Source organism: Staurois parvus, unplaced genomic scaffold (assembly GCF_062004578.1).
Source record: "Staurois parvus isolate SC_StPar_1 unplaced genomic scaffold, SC_StPar_1.0 ptg000575l, whole genome shotgun sequence".
Lineage (NCBI taxonomy): Eukaryota > Metazoa > Chordata > Amphibia > Anura > Ranidae > Staurois > Staurois parvus.
In genome coordinates, this window is record NW_028318371.1 from 8,938,985 (window position 1) to 8,957,662 (window position 18,678).

General features: G+C 45.3%; 1 protein-coding gene across 1 annotated transcript in view; it reads left to right on the forward strand.

Annotated features, from left to right (window-relative positions):
- The window catches only part of LRRC24 (leucine rich repeat containing 24), a 230,166-nt gene that overhangs the window by 202,947 nt on the left and 8,541 nt on the right, over positions 1–18,678 (forward strand). The window contains exons 2-4 of the mRNA XM_089692105.1: positions 1,389–1,569; positions 13,943–14,221; positions 15,331–15,499. Of these exons, the coding sequence (XP_089548231.1) occupies positions 1,399–1,569; positions 13,943–14,221; positions 15,331–15,499 (619 nt within the window). The 5' untranslated portion in view covers positions 1,389–1,398. The remainder of the gene's footprint in view (positions 1–1,388; positions 1,570–13,942; positions 14,222–15,330; positions 15,500–18,678) is intronic.

Here is an 18,678-nt window from a genome sequence, read left to right on the forward strand (position 1 = left end):
ACCCTCAAAACTTTGTGTCTTTCATTAACCAATGTTGTACCTTCATCCCTCATACAGTACATGATGCATATGGACACCGGATCTCCCTCAAAACTTTGTGTCTTCCATTAAACCAATGTTGTACCTTCATCCCTCATACAGTACATGATGCATATGTACACTGGATGTCCCTCAAAACTTTGTGTTCCATGAACCAATGTTGTACCTTCATCCCTCATACAGTACATGATGCATATGGACACCGGATGTCCCTCAAAACTTTGTGTCTTCCATGAACCAATGTTGTACCTTCATCCCTCATACAGTACATGATGCATATGGACACCGGATCACCCTCAAAACTTTGTGTCTTTCATTAACCAATGTTGTACCTTCATCCCTCATACAGTACATGATGCATATGGACACCGGATGTCCCTCAAAACTTTGTGTCTTCCATTAACCAATGTTGTACCTTCATCCCACATACAGTACATGATGCATATGGACACCGGATCACCCTCAAAACTTTGTGTCTTTCATTAACCAATGTTGTACCTTCATCCCTCATACAGTACATGATGCATATGGACACCGGATGTCCCTCAAAACTTTGTGTCTTCCATTAACCAATGTTGTACCTTCATCCCTCATACAGTACATGATGCATATGGACACCGGATGTCCCTCAAAACTTTGTGTCTTCCATTAAACCAATGTTGTACCTTCATCCCTCATACAGTACATGATGCATATGTACACTGGATGTCCCTCAAAACTTTGTGTCTTCCATGAACCAATGTTGTACCTTCATCCCTCATACAGTACATGATGCATATGGACACCGGATGTCCCTCAAAACTTTGTGTCTTCCATGAACCAATGTTGTACCTTCATCCCTCATACAGTACATGATGCATATGGACACCGGATGTCCCTCAAAACTTTGTGTCTTCCATTAACCAATGTTGTACCTTCATCCCACATACAGTACATGATGCATATGGACACCGGATGTCCCTCAAAACTTTGTGTCTTCCATTAACCAATGTTGTACCTTCATCCCACATACAGTACATGATGCATATGGACACCGGATCTCCCTCAAAACTTTGTGTCTTCCATTAACCAATGTTGTACCTTCATCCCACATACAGTACATGATACATATGGACACTGGATCTCCCTTAAAACTTTGTTAGTAAAAACAAATTACCTTTAAAAGCTATTGAAAAGAAAATGAAAAACATCAAATTCATATAAATGATCTTTTCAGGTTGTATTTAGCCATTTGGAAGTACTGATATATAATGGATATGTTACATGACACCTCCTAATATGTCTGGAATTTCATGACACCCCTTCAGATATGTACATGCCTCTCAGTATATTTTTTTTTCTCTCGGCAGCCGCAGTAAAATGGCCTCATCGGATCACTCGTTCTTCATCATCGCCGCCTTTTTCATACCGTCATTCCTGGCCCTCCGCGCCCAGCCCTGCCCCTCAGAGTGCCGCTGTTACAGCATGGCCGTGGAATGCGGATCCAAGGGGCTGAAGACCATTCCAGCCAACATCCACCCATCTACCCAGGTAGGTCTTTTTTTTATCTGTCCACACATTGGTCATTATTTGCAAGAACACATCCCTGGTGTTCTTTTAGATGTGCATGCTCAAGCAGCTGATCAGCAGATAGCACATCTATACCCTGCAGCATGCAGTGGTCAGCAGGTAGGAGCATGCATGTCTAAAGTTATGCCGGAGATGTGTTCTTTTAGATATGCATGCTCAAGCAGCTGATCAGCAGATTGCACATCTATAGCATGCAGTGATCAGCAGGGAGGAGCATGCATGTCTAAAGGGATGTAGGAGATGTGTTCTTTTAGATGTGCATGCTCAAGCAGCTGATCAGCAGATTACACATCTATAGTCTGTAGCATGCAGTGATCAGCAGGGAGGAGTATGCATGTCTAAAGGGACGCTGGAGATGTGTTCTTTTAAATAACAATTATTAATTGCATAGAAAACTAATAGCTGTGAGATGGGGGATATTACAGATCGGAGGGAGAGGGGATTGATGACAACCAAAGTTGTTTAAACAGGTAATAAAGGTGGTCTTCAAAATATCTGCTACAGCTTTCAGAGAGAGTTTATAAGATCCCTGCTGTGATGTTTACAGGAGCCTGCCAGTCCTTCCCACCAAACTCGGAGCAAAGACCAGTCCCAGTGATGCGGTCACCCTGACAGTGCTTTCCCCCCAGAAGGACAGAGCCATATTTGTTCAGACATCATAGGGGGCCAGTTCTTCTTCCTGGACTAAGATACCGGCTCAAAGGTGACACAATCATGCCTGGTGCTTGTGCAGTTTTTGGTTGTGTTCACAAATGTTTGACATAGATCAGCCCCTGCTGCAGCCTCTCACCTTGTGTCTTGCTGCAAAGTTGCAATGAATAGTTACAGTTGTAATGCTACAATTTACACTCTGACCCTTCCTGACATGTCACAATATAAAGCAACATTGCCCATTTTGCTGTCCCTGAGATCCAGTTAGTGACTTTGCCTAAGCCAAGAAGATAAAATTAGTTTGCTGCAGGCAGGAGGAAGCATTTCCTCAGTCTCCTCTTCGCCAGTGATCAGAATGCAGCATTATAACTAGCAAGTCACAAAATTAAAGTATGCAGCAGGGGCTGATCTGTGGCGCACATTTGTGAACACAGCCAAAAACTGCACAAGCCATGACTGGGCCAGCACTGAACCGCTGTTTTAGTCCGGAGAGTAGGTGGTGACCCTTGATGATGGCTGACCAAAGATGGGAAAAAACAAAAAAATACTTTTATGAAAATATGGAACAGCAAAGATATAAACGTGAGTGTCAGTCAAAAAATGAGTTTGCCGTATATGTTGAAAGAATTGTGTGCTTTCTGAAAATAGATCAGGTTTCCCCATTGGCACAGTCATTTTTTTTTTTGCTGACTGGGCCTGCAGTCTTAGGCTCTATGTACGCATAAGGTCTGATTGATCAAACTGAAACAGTATTTAAAGTGTTACTAAACCCCGGTCCCTGTATTCACTATATCCGCTCTCCCCAGACTCCACATTCACTATATCCGCTCTCCCCGGACCCTGCATTCACTATATCCGCTCTCCCCGGACCCTGCATTCACTATATCTGGTCTCCCCGGACCCTGCATTCACTATATCTGGTCTCCCCGGACCCCGCATTCACTATATCCGCTCTCCCCAGACTCCACATTCACTATATCCGCTCTCCCCGGACCCTGCATTCACTATATCCGCTCTCCCCGGACCCTGCATTCACTATATCCGGTCTCCCCGGACCCTGCATTCACTATATCCGCTCTCCCCGGACCCTGCATTCACTGTATCCGCTCTCCCCGGACCCTGCATTCACTATATCCGGTCTCCCCGGACCCTGCATTCACTATATCCGCTCTCCCCGGACCCTGCATTCACTATATCCGCTCTCCCCGGACCCTTCATTCACTATATCTAGTCTCTCCGGACCCTGCATTCACTATATCCGGTCTCCCCGGGTCCTGCATTCACTATATCTGGTCTCCCCGGACCCTGCATTCACTATATCCGCTCTCCCCGGACCCTGCATTCACTATATCTGGTCTCCCCGGACCCTCCATTCACTATATCCGCTCTCCCCGGACCCTGCATTCACTATATCTGGTCTCTCCAGACCCTGCATTCACTATATCCGCTCTCCCCGGACCCTGCATTCACTATATCTGCTCTCCCCGGACCCTGCATTCACTATATCTGGTCTCCCCGGGCCCTGCATTCACTATATCCGCTCTCCCCGGACCCTGCATTCACTATATCCGCTCTCCCTGGACCCCGCATTCACTATATCTAGTCTCTCCGGACCCCGCATTCACTATATCTGCATTCCCCGGACCCCGCATTCACTATATCCGCTCTCCCCGGACCCTGCATTCACTATATCTGCATTCCCCAGACCCTGCATTCACTATATCCGCTCTCCCCGGTCCCTGCATTCACTATATCCGCTCTCCCCGGTCCCTGCATTCACTATATCCGCTCTCCCCGGACCCCACATTCACTATATCCGCTCTCCCCGGACCCTGCATTCACTATATCTGGTCTCCTCAGACAGGGGTGTCAAACTGGTGGCCCTCCAGCTGTTGTAAAACTACAAATCCCATCATGCCTCTGCCTTTGGGAGTCATGCTTGTAACTGTCAATCTTGCAGTGCCTCATGGGACTTGTAGTTTGGAAACAGCTGGAGGGCCTCCAGTTTGACACCCAAGCTCTAGGAAGATGCAGAACCCCTGACCTCTGTCTGAACAGTGCTGATTGGCCCTGTGCTGATCACATGCACTCTCCCAAAAAAAAAAATCCTCTCTAGCAGTACACACCAAACTGAGCATGTGCAGAGTGTCCCTCAAGACTGTGTTCTATCAGGAGATGAAATGGGGAACATGGAAAAAGGAGAGGATCAGAGAAGACAGGATCAAACAGCCTCTTTACACAATGCAGAGGATTAACCCCTTAGGTTCCATGGTGAGTATAACAAGCATGCTTTACTGCATCTACAGACTGATTGTACTGTTGTAGGCAGGTGCGTACTTACCACAAGGCAAACAAGGCATTTGCCTAGGGTGGCTATTTTCAGGGGGGGCGCGGTGCCATCCCCCCCGCAGAAGTGAAATATGTGGCAGCTAGTGACTGAGGATGGGAGCAGGTGAGGCACAGGCACAGCAGTGTCGCCTGTGGGTTGCTGAAGGGTGTCCGACTCTCATGGGGGGGGGGAATTTTACTCTTGCCCAGGGTGGCACACAACCAAAATACACCACTGGTTTTGGGTTTAGTAACACTTTAAGGCATCAGAAAGAGCACTTAAGGCATGCCGAAGTGGCTTCTCAGTCAATATTTTCATATGTCATTTTAGCATGCCATTAACCAGAGGTTGCCAACTTATGAGCTAAAGGTGGCCCCTGACATCACCAAAGGGCCACACATAATAATCAATATACAGTTGTGTTCAAAATAATAGCAGTGTGTTGAAATAAGTGAATAAAGCTGAAAATCCTTCTAATAGCTTTTATTTCCATCCACACAAATGCATTGGGAACACGACACATTCTATTCCAAATCACAACATGAAGAAAAATACATCAAATTTGTGTTGTTCCTCTAAAAAAATGGAAGAAAAGTGAATATTAGACGGTTCAAAAAAATCTCAGTGTTTGTATTCTTCTTTACAAACTCAAACATTCACTATATAAACTGAGAAATGTTTGAAGATTTTGCTTTCCTTTGAATGACTTCATGAATATTTGGTTGTAGTCGCACTGTTTCTGAGAACTGCTGTACATCTGTGTTGCATGGAGTCACCCAACTTCTGGCCCCTGTGATCAGGTATTCCAGCCCAGGATGATTGGACCACATTCCACAGTTCTTCTCTATTTCTTGGTTTGGCCTCAGAAACGTCATTTTTGATGTCACCCCACAAGTTTTCTATTGGATGAAGATCCGGGGATTGGGCTGGCCACTCCATAACGTCCATCTTGTTGGTCTGGAACCAAAATGTTGTACATTTACTGGTGTGTTTGGGGTCGTTGCCTTGTTGGAACACCCATTTCAAGGGCATTTCCTCTTCAGCATAAGGCAGCATGACCTCTTCAAGTATTCTGATGGATTCAAACTGATCCATGATCCCTGGTATGCGATAAATAGGCCCAACACCGTAGTATGAGAAACATCCCCATATCATGATGCTTGCACCACCATGCTTCACTGTCTTCACAGTGTACTGTGGCTTGAATTCAGTGTTTGGGGGTCGTCTGACAAACTGTCTCCGCCCACTAGACCCAGAAAGAACAATCTTACTTTCATCAGTCCACAAAATGTTGCACCATTTCTCTTTAGGCCAGTCAATGTGCTCTTTGGCAGATTGTAACCTCTTCAGCACGTCTTTTTTCCAACAGTGGGACTTTGCGGGGGCTTCTTGCAGATAGCTTGGCTTCACATCGGCGTCTTCTAATTGTAACAGTCCTCACAGGGAACGTCACACCTTCTTTCATCTTCCTGGAGCTGATTGTTGGCTGAGTCCGCGCCATTTTGGCTATTCTTCTATCCATTCCAATGGTAGTTTTTCGCTTTCTTCCACGTCTTTCAGGTTTTGGTTGCCATTTTAAAGCATTTGCTATCATTTTAGCTGAGCAGCCGATCATTTTCTGCACTTCTTTATATGTTTTCCCCTCTCCAATCAACTTTTTAATCAAGGTACGCTGTTCTTCTCAACAATGTCTGGAACGACCCATTTTCCTCAGAATTTCAGAGAGAAATGCACTGTAACCAGCATGTACAACATTTGCTGCCTTCCTTCCTTAAATAAGGGCAATAATTGCCACCTGTTTTTCAAAGAATGAATGACCTCACTAATAGAACTCCACACTGCTATTATATTGAACATGCCCCTTTGAATGAGTGATTCAATGACACAGAATCAGCAGCATGCATGTCATGACTGTCGGGTCTGTTGGATTTCTATTACTCTACTACACCTGCTAGGAAATTATTTGCCATGTAGAAATATCATTTCCACCAAAAACAGTGATTGATCCGGTTAGTGATGTCTGACGCTATTATTTTGAACACAACTGTATGTAATGCTTATGAGGACTGTCAGAGACTGCAGATCTAATAGAGGAAAAATGAGGGTCAGAGAGTGAGGACAGGATACATTGTTGGCTGGGGATATGCTGCAGAAGACAATATTTATTATTTATTTATTTCAGGTACTTATATATCGCCGTCAATTTACACAGCACTTTACATATATATTGTACATTCACATCAGTCCCTAACCCTCAAGGGGTGTACAATCTAAGGTCCCTAACTCACATTCATACATACACATACTAGGGACAATTTAGATAGGAGCCAATTAACCTACCAGCATGTGTTATGAACCTGGGAACCGTAGTCTATGTTTCCACTACAGACTGCTAATGTCCGAGGGCCACACATCACATACCAAAGGGCCCCATGCAGCCCTCACACCACAGGTTGGGCACCGGGGCCATAAGTGCTAATTTAGCATTCCTTCAATGATGGAACGAGGCCGTAGTCACATGTCCTGCCGTATGGCAGCTGGCATTGACCTTCGGAGTCTTTGTCCTATGGTGGCAGCAGATCTACGGTGACTTCAGCTGGTGCCAGATCTATGCATTCAGGACATACAGCACTGAGATTGAAGATCAACATAAACACTATACATAAGTAATGTAGGAATGGTAAATATTTTATGCATGAATAATGTGTTGTAATTGAGTCCCCAAGGGCGGACTTACTGTATCGCCTGTTCAACATGTAACAGAAAATCTCCCCAGATATCCATCCAGCAGCTTCATGGTGTCATTATTGAGTCATTTATGAACAATAATGATGGAAAGCCATAAAAGCTGTATTTGTGGTAGCAGAGGTAAAAACTGCCAAGCAGGGGTGGACTGACAACTCGTGGGGCCCCCAGGCAATAGGGGATCATGGGGCCCCTGTGTCCTTGCCCAAACTCAAAAAAGCCTATAAAAAAGGTACCAGGGGCTTCTCATGGGGCCCCCTACTGACCCCGAGCCCTCGGGCAGTGCCCGAGTTTCCAAATGGTCAGTCTGCCCCTGCTGCCAACCCAAATCCATAATCCAGTTATCTGTCCCATAGAAACACATCGGCCACTTTATTAGGTCCACCTGTTCAATTGCTTGGTAACACAAATTGCTAATCAGCCAATCACATGGCAGCAACTCAATGCATTTAAGCACCTAGACGTGGTGAAGACGACTTGCTGAAGTTCAAGCTGAGCATCAGAATGGGGAAGAAAGGGGATTTAACCACTTCCCATTCTGTTGTTGTATATAAACGGGCTCCCCGCCTCCTGCTTGTGCGCGCTCCCTGGGAGCGATCTGGTGCCCGCTGTGTCCTCCAGACAGTGAAACACCGATCATCGTATGGGACCTCTGTGCGAGGTCCCGATCATGTGATCACTGATTGGCCAATCAGTGATTACATGCAGAGTAGTAAGCAAGATGTCACTTCTGACATCATTGCTTACTACTAGTGAAATCTGTGAATGATCACAGAGGTCACATGGTACAGGGATATTCACAACAGCCTTGTACCATGTGACAAGCTGTGACCAATCACAGCTCACACAGTATTTCTCAATGGCGGCAAGAATGCAGCCAGAGAGAAGGAGAAATTATTGCTTTTACAGCCTTTATGGGTGTAAAAGCAATCAGTGTACAAAAAAAAAAAAAAATCTTCATCACCCCCCACAAGTAATACAGTGTCACTATGGTGACACTGTACTGCTAGGGTGACAGTATGTAAAAAAAAAAATAATATAAAAAAAAATAAAAATGTAAAAAAAAGTTTTCAAATTATAATTTTTGGTTATAAACTAACTTTTTTTACTAAAAAGATAACTGAATACATTTTGGCCAAGATTTATGATGAAATATTATTTATTTGCAAAATTGTATAAGAAAAACACTTTTTTTTCAAATTTTTTGGACTTTTTCATTTATATAGCAAAAAAAAAAAAAAAAATCCCCAGCGGTGAATAAATACCACCAAAATAAAGCTTTATCTGTCTCAAAAAAATGCTAAAAAATTCATATGGGTTACAGTGTTGCATGACTGTGCAGTTGTCATTCAAATTGTGATAGCGCTGAAAGCTGAAAATTGGCCTGGACTGGAAGGGGGTGAAAGTGTCCGGACTGGAAGGGGGTGAAAGTGTCCGGACTGGAAGGGGGTGAAAGTGTCCGGACTGGAAGGGGGTGAAAGTGTCCGGACTGGAAGGGGGGGAAAGTGTCCGGACTGGAAGAGGGTGAAAGTGTCCGGACTGGAAGAGGGTGAAAGTGTCCGGACTGGAAGGGGGGGAAAGTGTCCGGACTGGAAGGGGGGGAAAGTGTCCGGACTGGAAGGGGGGGAAAGTGTCCGGACTGGAAGGGGGTGAAAGTGTCCGGACTGGAAGGGGGGGAAAGTGTCCGGACTGGAAGGGGGGGAAAGTGTCCGGACTGGAAGGGGGGGAAAGTGTCCGGACTGGAAGGGGGTGAAAGTGTCCGGACTGGAAGGGGTTGAAAGTGTCCGGACTGGAAGGGGGAGAAAGTGTCCGGACTGGAAGGGGGTGAAAGTGTCCGGACTGGAAGGGGGTGAAAGTGTTCGGACTGGAAGGGGGAGAAAGTGTCCGGACTGGAAGGGGGTGAAAGTGTCCGGACTGGAAGGGGGAGAAAGTGTCCGGACTGGAAGGGGGAGAAAGTGTCCGGACTGGAAGGGGGTGAAAGTGTCCGGACTGGAAGGGGGTGAAAGTGTCCGGACTGGAAGGGGGAGAAAGTGTCCGGACTGGAAGGGGGTGAAAGTGTCCGGACTGGAAGGGGGAGAAAGTGTCCGGACTGGAAGGGGGTGAAAGTGTCCGGACTTGAAGTGGTTAAGTGACTATGAACGTGGCGTGGTTGTTGGTGCCAGACTGGCTGGTCTGAGTATTTAAAAAACTGAAATAATGGGACAGGTGGGAGAAGGAGAGAAAGTAACCTAGCCTTGTATGTTGGCTGTCCTGGTACCACACCCCTAGGAAACATTGTGAGAAAACCATAACCAAAAAAAGCTAATGGGGCTTTAAAGGTACCACACGCTACACATTAGAAATATTAAAACACATATAGGCAGTAGATAAAATTGAACACCTTTTATTAGGCTAAAAAAAACACATATGGGTGGAAAAAAAAAAGTTTTTTTTGATTGACGTATACATGAAAAAGCATAAAATTGCAATCAACAAAGAAAAAGGTTGCGGTAAGTTGTGGCTGACGTCCTAGACGCTGGGGCGTCACGGGTGTCAGCTGCAACGAACCGCAGCCACTACACAGAGGCATCCCTATGGTTGGTGTCAGGCGGTGCGGTAACACACTTGGTGACAGCCCCTCCGACGATTCCCGCAGAATGGATGGGATCTGCGGATTGGGGAGCATAATGGATCGGACTCCGATCCATTATGCTCAATCCGCAGATCCGATCCATCGTGCGGGGATCGTCTGCTTTCTTTACAACTTACCTTTTCATGGAGCGGGTCCGGTGTCACCCCATATAGGTTGCATGCCGACGATCCCCGCAGGATGGATGGGATCTGCGGATTGAACATAATGGATTGTAGTCCGATCCATTATGCTCCCCAATCCTCAGATCCCATCCATCCTGCGGGGATTGTCAGCTTGCTTTACAACTTACCTTTTTGTGGAGCGGGTCCGGTGTCACCCCATATAGGTTGCATACCGACGATCCCCGCAGGATGGATCGGATCTGCGGATTGGGGAGCATGATGGATTGGACTCCGATCCATTATGCTCAATCCGCAGATCCCATCCATCCTGCGGGGATCCTCAGCTTTATTTACAACTTACCTTTTCATGGAGCGGGTCCGGTTTCACCCCGTATAGGTTGCATACCGACGATCCCCGCAGGATGGATCAGATCTGCGGATTGAGCATAATTGATTGGAGTCCGATCCATCATGCTCCCCAATCCGCAGATCCCATCCATCCTGCAGGGATCGTTGGCTTGCTTTACAACTTACCTTTTCATGGAGCGGGTCCGGTGTCACCAAGTGCGGGCCGTACCCCCCGCACCTGCCACGGGACGCCACCGCCACTACATAGGGACAGAGAAACTATGGAAATAGTAAATAGGAATGCATGGTTAACACTGGAGGGATAAATGGTATTGAAACAACACCTAATTGGACAACGTCATAGGTGTTGAAAATAAAAATATTGATTGATATCCACTTGAGACCATATGAAGTTTTTTGCTTGTAAATTCCAAAGCGTTTCGTGGGATGCAACCCATTTCTTCAGGGAACAAAACAAAACATAAAATTCTACAATAAACCAAAACAAAAACCAAAAACATATACTTAATAAGTAATCATACACAATATTTCCATAGTTTCTCTGTCCCTATGTAGTGGCTGCAGTTTGTTGTGGCTGACACCCGTGACACCCCAGCGTCTAAGACGTCAGCCACGACTTACCGCGACTTTTCTTTTTTTTGTTGATTGCAGTTTTATGCTATTTCATGTATATGTCTATCACAAAAAAAAGCTGTTTCCACCCATAGGTGGTTTATACCATAGGCCCAGGCCTGCATGATGCACTTTATAAAAGGTGTTCAATGTTATCTACTGCCTATATGTGTTTACTATATTTCTAATGCTACGGTGAGGTACCTTTAAAGCCCCATTAGCTTTTTTAGATAGGGTTTTCTCAACGATATTTCAAAAACTGCTGATCTACTGAGATTTTCATGCACAACCATCTCTAGGGTTTACAGAGAATGGTCTGAAAAAGAGAAAATATCCAGTGAGTGGCAGTTGTGTGGAGGAAAATGCCTTGTTGATGTCAGAGGTCAGAGGAGAATGGGCAGACTGGTTGGAGATGATAGAAAGGCAACACAACTCATAACCACTCGTTACAACCAAGGTATGCAGAACACCATCTCTGAACACACAATAGGCTGATCCTTGAAACAGATGGGCTGCAGCAGCAGAAGACCACACCGGATCCCACTCCTGCCACCTAAGAGCAGGAAACGGAGGCTACGGTCACCAAAATTGGTCAATAGAAGATTGGAAAAATGTCGCCTGGTCTGATGAGTCTGGATTTCCCTAGAGATGGTTGTGTGTGAAAATCCCAGTAGATCAGCAGTTTTTGAAATTCTCAGACCAAGCCGTCTGGCACCAACAACCATGCCACGTTCAAAGTCACTTCAATCCTCTTCTTTCCCCATTCTGATGCTTGGTTTGAACTTCAGTAAGTCGTCTTCACCACGGCTAGATGCCTAAATGGATCGAGTTACTACCATGTGATTGGCTGATTAGCAATTTGTGTTATCAAGCAATTGAACAGGTGGACCTAATAAAGTGGCTGATGGGTGTAAATGTCCTACTCTTATAGTTGTAAGCAGGGGCGGACTGACAACTCATGGGGCCCCCGGGCAATAGGGGATCATGGAGCCCCTGTGTCCGTGCCCAAACTCAAAAAAGCCTATGAAAAAGGTACCAGGGGCATCTCATGGGGCCCTCTACTGACCCCGGGCCCTTGGGCAGTGCCCGAATTTCCAAATGGTCAGTCCGCCCCTGGTTGTAAGCATCTTCCACATTGGCCCTATTCTTCCCCTGCTGAAATTCTGGTAAAGCCACTCACTCCGAAGAGAGTTCCTATAGAGCAGTGGTTCTCAACCTTCCTAATGCCGTGACCCTTTAATACAGTTCCTCATGTTGTGGTGACCCCCAACCATAAAATTATTTACCCAGTAATTATAATTCATGAAGTGTCGTTTTACCTCCAATACTGCTGCTTTCAACAGAGTAGCTGCTTTCAACACAGCAGCTGTTTTCTACACAGTAGCTGCTCTTTACACATCGGAAATATGTGTTTTCTGCTGGTCTTAGGCGACCCCTGTGAAAGGGTCGTTCGACCCCCAAAGGGGTCGCGACCCACAGGTTGAGAACCGCTGCGTTAGAGAACTTCAAAATTGAGAGTCTTCCCTGAAACTCAACAACCACATGGCTTTGTGATAAATGAAGCCACTCATCTCCAGCTCAGCGCTGACATGGACATCACATGACTTGGTTTCCTAAAGTGTTAGAATTAACATATGGGTTGGCTATATTTAGCGAAATTGCCATTAATCAGGGCTGATATGGCGATCACGTGGCTTTGTTAGGATAAAAATCCAAGTTATTTTTTTCACCATCCTGTCACCTTGGACCCAAACCTATATGACGCACCCATAGACCTTGACCCAGGCACATAGTAGAGAAGATCTCAGGTGTGTAAAGTGACAAGCACATGGCTTTCTGATAAATAAAAGCATTTATTTCCAGAGATCACAGGGTTTTGTTTATCAACAAAGTGTTAATGTTAGCGTTGGGCTTGGCTTTGTTTAGTAACAGAGCTTTGATCAGTGCTGAGACTGTAATCACATGGCTTTGTTAGGAAACAAAGCCATGTGACTCTATTTTTTTTACCATCCTGGCACCATTTTTTCACCATTTTGGCACCTTTGGCCCAGACCTATAGAAAAAAAAGCCTGGTACATTTTTTCACCACTCTGTCACCATAGGCCCAGGCCTGCATGATGCACCCATAGACCATGACCCAGGCACATAGTGGAAAAGGAGTGTAACATAACCACATGGATTTCTGATACATAAAGGCATTTATTTCCAGCTCAGTGCTGACATGGAGATCACAGGGCTTTGTTTATAAGCAAAGCATTAAAGTTAGCATTAGGGTTGGGTTTGTTTAGCAAGAGAGCATTGATCAGTGCTGATACAGTAATCACATGGCTTTTTTAGGAAAACAAAGCCATGTGATTATCTTCACCATCCTGTCTCTATAGGTGAAGGGCTTTATGAAGCACCCATAGAATTTGACCCAGGAACGGAGCAAAGAAGATCCCAGGAGTGCAACTTAGCAACCACATGGCTTTGTGATAAATTAAGACATTTATCGCTGGCTCAGAACTGACATGGAGATCACAGGGCTTTGTTTATCAACAAAGCATTACAGTTAACATTAGGGTTGGCTTTGTTTAGCAACATAGCCATTGGTAAGTGCTGATATGGTGATCACATGGCTTTGTTAGGAAAGAAAGCCATGTGACTCTATTTTTTTTACCATCCTGGCACCTTAGGCCTAGACCTATTGGAAACAAATGCATGTGATTTGTTTTCACCATCTTTGCTTCTTTGACCCAAGCCTAAAGGAAACAAAGCCATGTGTTTTTTCCACCATCCTGGCTCCCTAGGCCTAGGCCTTTATGATACACCTACAGACTTTGACCCGGGCACTTAGCAGATAAGATCTCAGCAGTGTGGCCAACTAAATTACCTGGGTTTTTCTCTTCTCCGCAGACTGTGTTCTTACAGGATAATGCCATATCTCAGATCCAGCAGCAAGATTTGTCTCCTCTCCTGGGTCTCCAATACCTCTATATCCAGAACAACAGCATCTCTGTCCTGGAGCCCGGCGCCTTCAGGTCCCAGCAGCACTTGGTGGAACTGGCGCTCAACGGAAATCGTATCCATCTCCTCAACAGCAGCATCTTCAAAGGTCTGGAACACCTCAGAGTCCTCTACCTGGCAGGGAACCAGATTACCCGTCTTGTGTCCTACACCTTCTCTGACCTGCCGGTAAGCCATGATGGGCTGTCATATTTTATAAATGGAAAAAAAAAATTGTGAAAGTTTAATGCTGCAAATGTTTCAGCTTTAAACTTGGCAACCAAAGTAACACTGTCTGTTAGTGACTTACTTGATGTGGATTCATCCAGCAGGGCATCCAGTGGTTTTTTTCGGCATTGATGTCTATTTGGGGAGCAGGTGATTTTCAATTGGTTGTAGGTCTTCTAGTCTTTGTTGATAAAGAAAATGTGTGTGTTTTGTGTATGTTCTGTTGGCCCATTGCCTTTTAAAAAGGACCCCTGACTTAGAGCTCAGTTGGCCATTGTAGCATTTATTGTTTTTGGTGTTTTTGGATTGTCCTCATAGCTGACTTCACCTGCTCTAACTTTGTTGTGACCTTGGGGTCCAACTCTGTTCTATGTTTTGGTGGATGCTTTCTGGATGAACCACTAGTGAATTCTACCTTATAGTTCCGTCTCATTCTTTGGTACGGTCTACACCCAGAAGGTTTGATCTTCACCAACATTTGGGCAACTATGTGTTTGTTTCCATTTACATTGACCTGTTCAACCTGATTAGACCTTCACTGTTTGTCCACCCTTTAGTCTCCTACGTGAACCTTTAGGGGTTAAAGCAAACCTAGATACATGTGCTCAAGTGACCCAAGAAGACTCTGGGAACACCAGAAACCAGGGCAGAGTTTGGTTGGCCATTGTGTCATTTATTGCTTTTAGTGTTCTTGTGTTGGCCATATAGCTAACCTACCTTTTTGTGACCATCAGATCCAGCTCTTTTCTTTGTCATTTTTGGTACTGTCTACACTCAGCAGGTTTGATCTACAATATGTGGGCAACTATTTTTTTCCATTTGCATTGACCTGTTCAATCTGATTTGACCCTCACTGTTTGGTCACCCTATATAAACTTTTAGGGGTTAAAGCAAATCTGTCACTAGATGCAAGCACTCAAGTGACCCAAGAACTGAAAGCTCTCTGAGAACACCAGAAACCAGGACACCCAGTATGTTATAGTATATTTAGATACTGGAAGAAAATTCTATGTATACTTTGGCTTTTGCAATTTCCCATTGTCTTCATAACCCATGTTTGTCCTTTGCAGAGGCTTCAGGAGCTGCATTTACAGGAAAACAATATTGAGATGCTCCAGGACCAGGCATTCTCTGGGCTGTCTTCGCTTGCGCTACTCGACCTCAGCAAAAACAACCTGCGTTCCATAACTCGCAGCACTCTTCGGCCTCTCATCAGCCTGCAAGTGCTCCGACTGACAGGTGAGGGGGTGCCGGGGTGTTCAGTATCAGAATTATTTCTGTGCATGTTGGTTTGAAAAAAAAAGATGTCCAGATCTTTTCACTGTAGCGTTGCTTGATCTACAGTTTACATATTTATCTGGGTCACTTCATATTATTTCCTAGTTGTAGAAAAAAAGGACTGCATAGGAAATCTCTGGATTAACAGTGAATGCAGTTGGTTCTAAACATATAATATATTGCCAAAAGTATTGGCCCCGCCCTCCAAATCATTGGATTCAGGTGTTCCAATCCCCTCCATGGACACAGGTGTATAAAATCATCCCCTAGGCATGCAGACTGCTTCTACAAACATTGGTGAAAGAATGGGTCGCTCTCAGGAGCTCAGTGACTCCAAGCGTGGTCCCGTGATAGGTGGTCACCTGTGCAATAAGTCCATCCGTGACATTTCCTGGCTACTAAATATTCCACGGTCAACTGTTAGTGGGAATATAACAAATTGGAAGCAACTGGGAACAACAGCAACTTAACCACAAAATGGTAGCCCACATAAAATGACAGAGTGGGGTCAATGCATGCTGAAGTGCACAGAAGTCGCCAACTGTCTGCAGAGTCAATAGCTAAAGACCTCCAAACTTCATGTAGCCTTCAGATTAGCACAACAGCAGTGTGTGGAGAACTTCATGGAATGGGTTTCCATGGCCGAGCAGCTGCATCCAAGCCTTACATTACCAAGTGCAATGCAAAGCGTCAGATGTCGTGGTGTAAAGCATGCCGCCACTGGATTCTAGAGCAGTGGAGATGTATTCTCTGGAGTGACCAATCACGCTTCTCTGTCTGGCAATCCGATTGACGTGTCTGGGTTTGGCTGTTGCCAGGAGAACAGTACTTGCCTGACTGCTTTGTACCAAGTGTAAAGTTTGATGGGAGGGATATTATGGTGTGGGGGTGTTTTTCAGGATTTGGGCTTGTGAAGGGAAGGGAACTTTTAAGGTGTCAGCATACCAAGACATTTTGGAAAATGTCATGCTCCCAACTTTGTGGGAACAGTTTGGGGATGGCCCCTTCTTGTTCCAACATGACAAAGCAAGGTCCATAAAAACATGGATGAGTGAGTTTGGGGTGGAGGAACTTGACTGGCCTGCACAGAGTCCTGACCTCAACCCCATAGAACAACTTTGGGATGAATTAGAGCAGAGACTGCGAGCCAGGCCTTCCCGTCTGACATCACAAATACGCTCAAGGTCAAACCTTCCCATAGACACCCTCCTAAACCTTGTGGACGGCCTTCCCAGAAGAGTTGAAGCTGTTATAGCTGCAAAGGGCGGAGCCAACTCAATATTGAACCCTACGGACTAAGACTAGGAGGCCATTAAATTTCATGTGCATGTAAAGGCAGGCGGCCCAATATGTTTGGCAATATAGTGTAGTTGGATGCATATATACACACCATCAAGCAGGAGATAAATAATTAAAGTTGAACTCCAGCCAGGAAGAATACAGTCTGGTTGGCAATGAACTTTCTTACATTATGACAAAAGGTCCATTTTTACCCTAATATGCCCCCTTTTTCTTCTATTTTCCTTTTTCTACGACCTGGTGCCACTGTTTTCTCCATAAGGAGAATTTGCTCCCAGTCCCATATCCTCGTCAGTGCATTGTATAGAAGGAGAGCAGTGATGCGTTACTATCGGTGGGTATGAATGCATGGCACCTGGATGCAAAATCCACATATCCATTGATGCAATGTAACGCTAGTTATGTGGGGACTGATCAGGGTGCAAGAGTCCTGAGCTCCACCTATACACATCCGCCATACCGGAGCACTCCCAGCGCCTGCAGAGATCCTTCCTCCGGCACCCAGTAAATGTAGATATTTGTCAAGCAGCTGAGGACATCACACAAAATAAAATGAATAATTGCACAAAAAGTTGTTTTTCTTATTTAATTAAATGTGTTGTTATTGCTGAGGGGGATAGAGGTAAACGGCAACGGGGTTCATGGAGTTCAGCTTTCATTAGAGATTCAGTTTCGTACCAAGAGTAATTAATTTACTGATTTGTAGCGTAGTGCCCTCCATGACCCCCAAGGACCAGTGAGAAACCTCAGAGTCAGCGTGGGCTAGGATTTTACCTAGAGGTCTGATCTTTGGGAATAGTTGGTTGTATTGAAGGGTGCCAGACACTTTTCAGAACAACATGGCATTTAGTAGGTCTATATAAAACTCCTGGGAGAGAGGGTTAGGGTGTAGGACCCCCGTGGGCAAGGCAGACTCCAGAAGAGTGACATAATAGTACTTAGTCTTCACTGATAGAGGACTTTTCAGTGAACCCAGCATCCTGGAAACTCCGCTCCTGGCTGCAAAATGCTGACTGGTTCAGCTGTGGACTTCTTGGGTAGAGGTCCTCATACTTCAGACGAGAACCAGGCTTCTACCCAGCTTCTCTGGTACCCCACTTAGGCTGAAGTTCCTCCATGGTGCTACAATCCCCTTGGTCAGCATTCTAGTCCTCAAACCCAGGCAATCTGTTCAATTATGTGGTCAGGCACTTTAGGCAACAAGCAAAAATACGAATTTAAACCCTAAAGTGAAGTTCCGCTTTTTTGCCTCCACCTCCCCTTCCTCTTCAACCTTTGGACACTTTTTTTAGGGAGGAGGATTTGACAGGTACCTGCTCTCACTTCCATTGGGATCACATAGGTGATTCCAGCGAAAGTTTGGCCTCCCACTTCTCTAGAGGCTGCGGGGTCATTCACAGGGTGCAGTTGGGGAGCTGGCTGTGACGCCACAAGGGGTCACAGCCAGCTTTCCTGCAGTTAGCATGGCGGAACTGGGGACTTGAAAATAGGGGAAGAACCAGCCCAAGTGAGGACAGAGCTGGATCCCTGGACAGATAAGTGTCCTTTTTTTAATTTAAATTTTTTTTTTGGGAGGGGAGGACGGAACAACCTCTGTAAGATATCAAATATACAAATGCTTTCCTCCCCAAATATTTATTCCCTCTCCCAGCCTGCACCGCTGGCAATAAACCTTCTAGCAGTTGGTCGGGGAGATATAATTATTCAGAACTGAGTTTTGCAGCCTTCAACACTATTGCCAGGAACATGCCCCAGAAACAGGCACAAGCAAACAATAACCAGAGCTTGGGGGAAACCCAGCAAAGGCAAAATTGTCAATCAAGCTCAGGCTGGTTACAGCT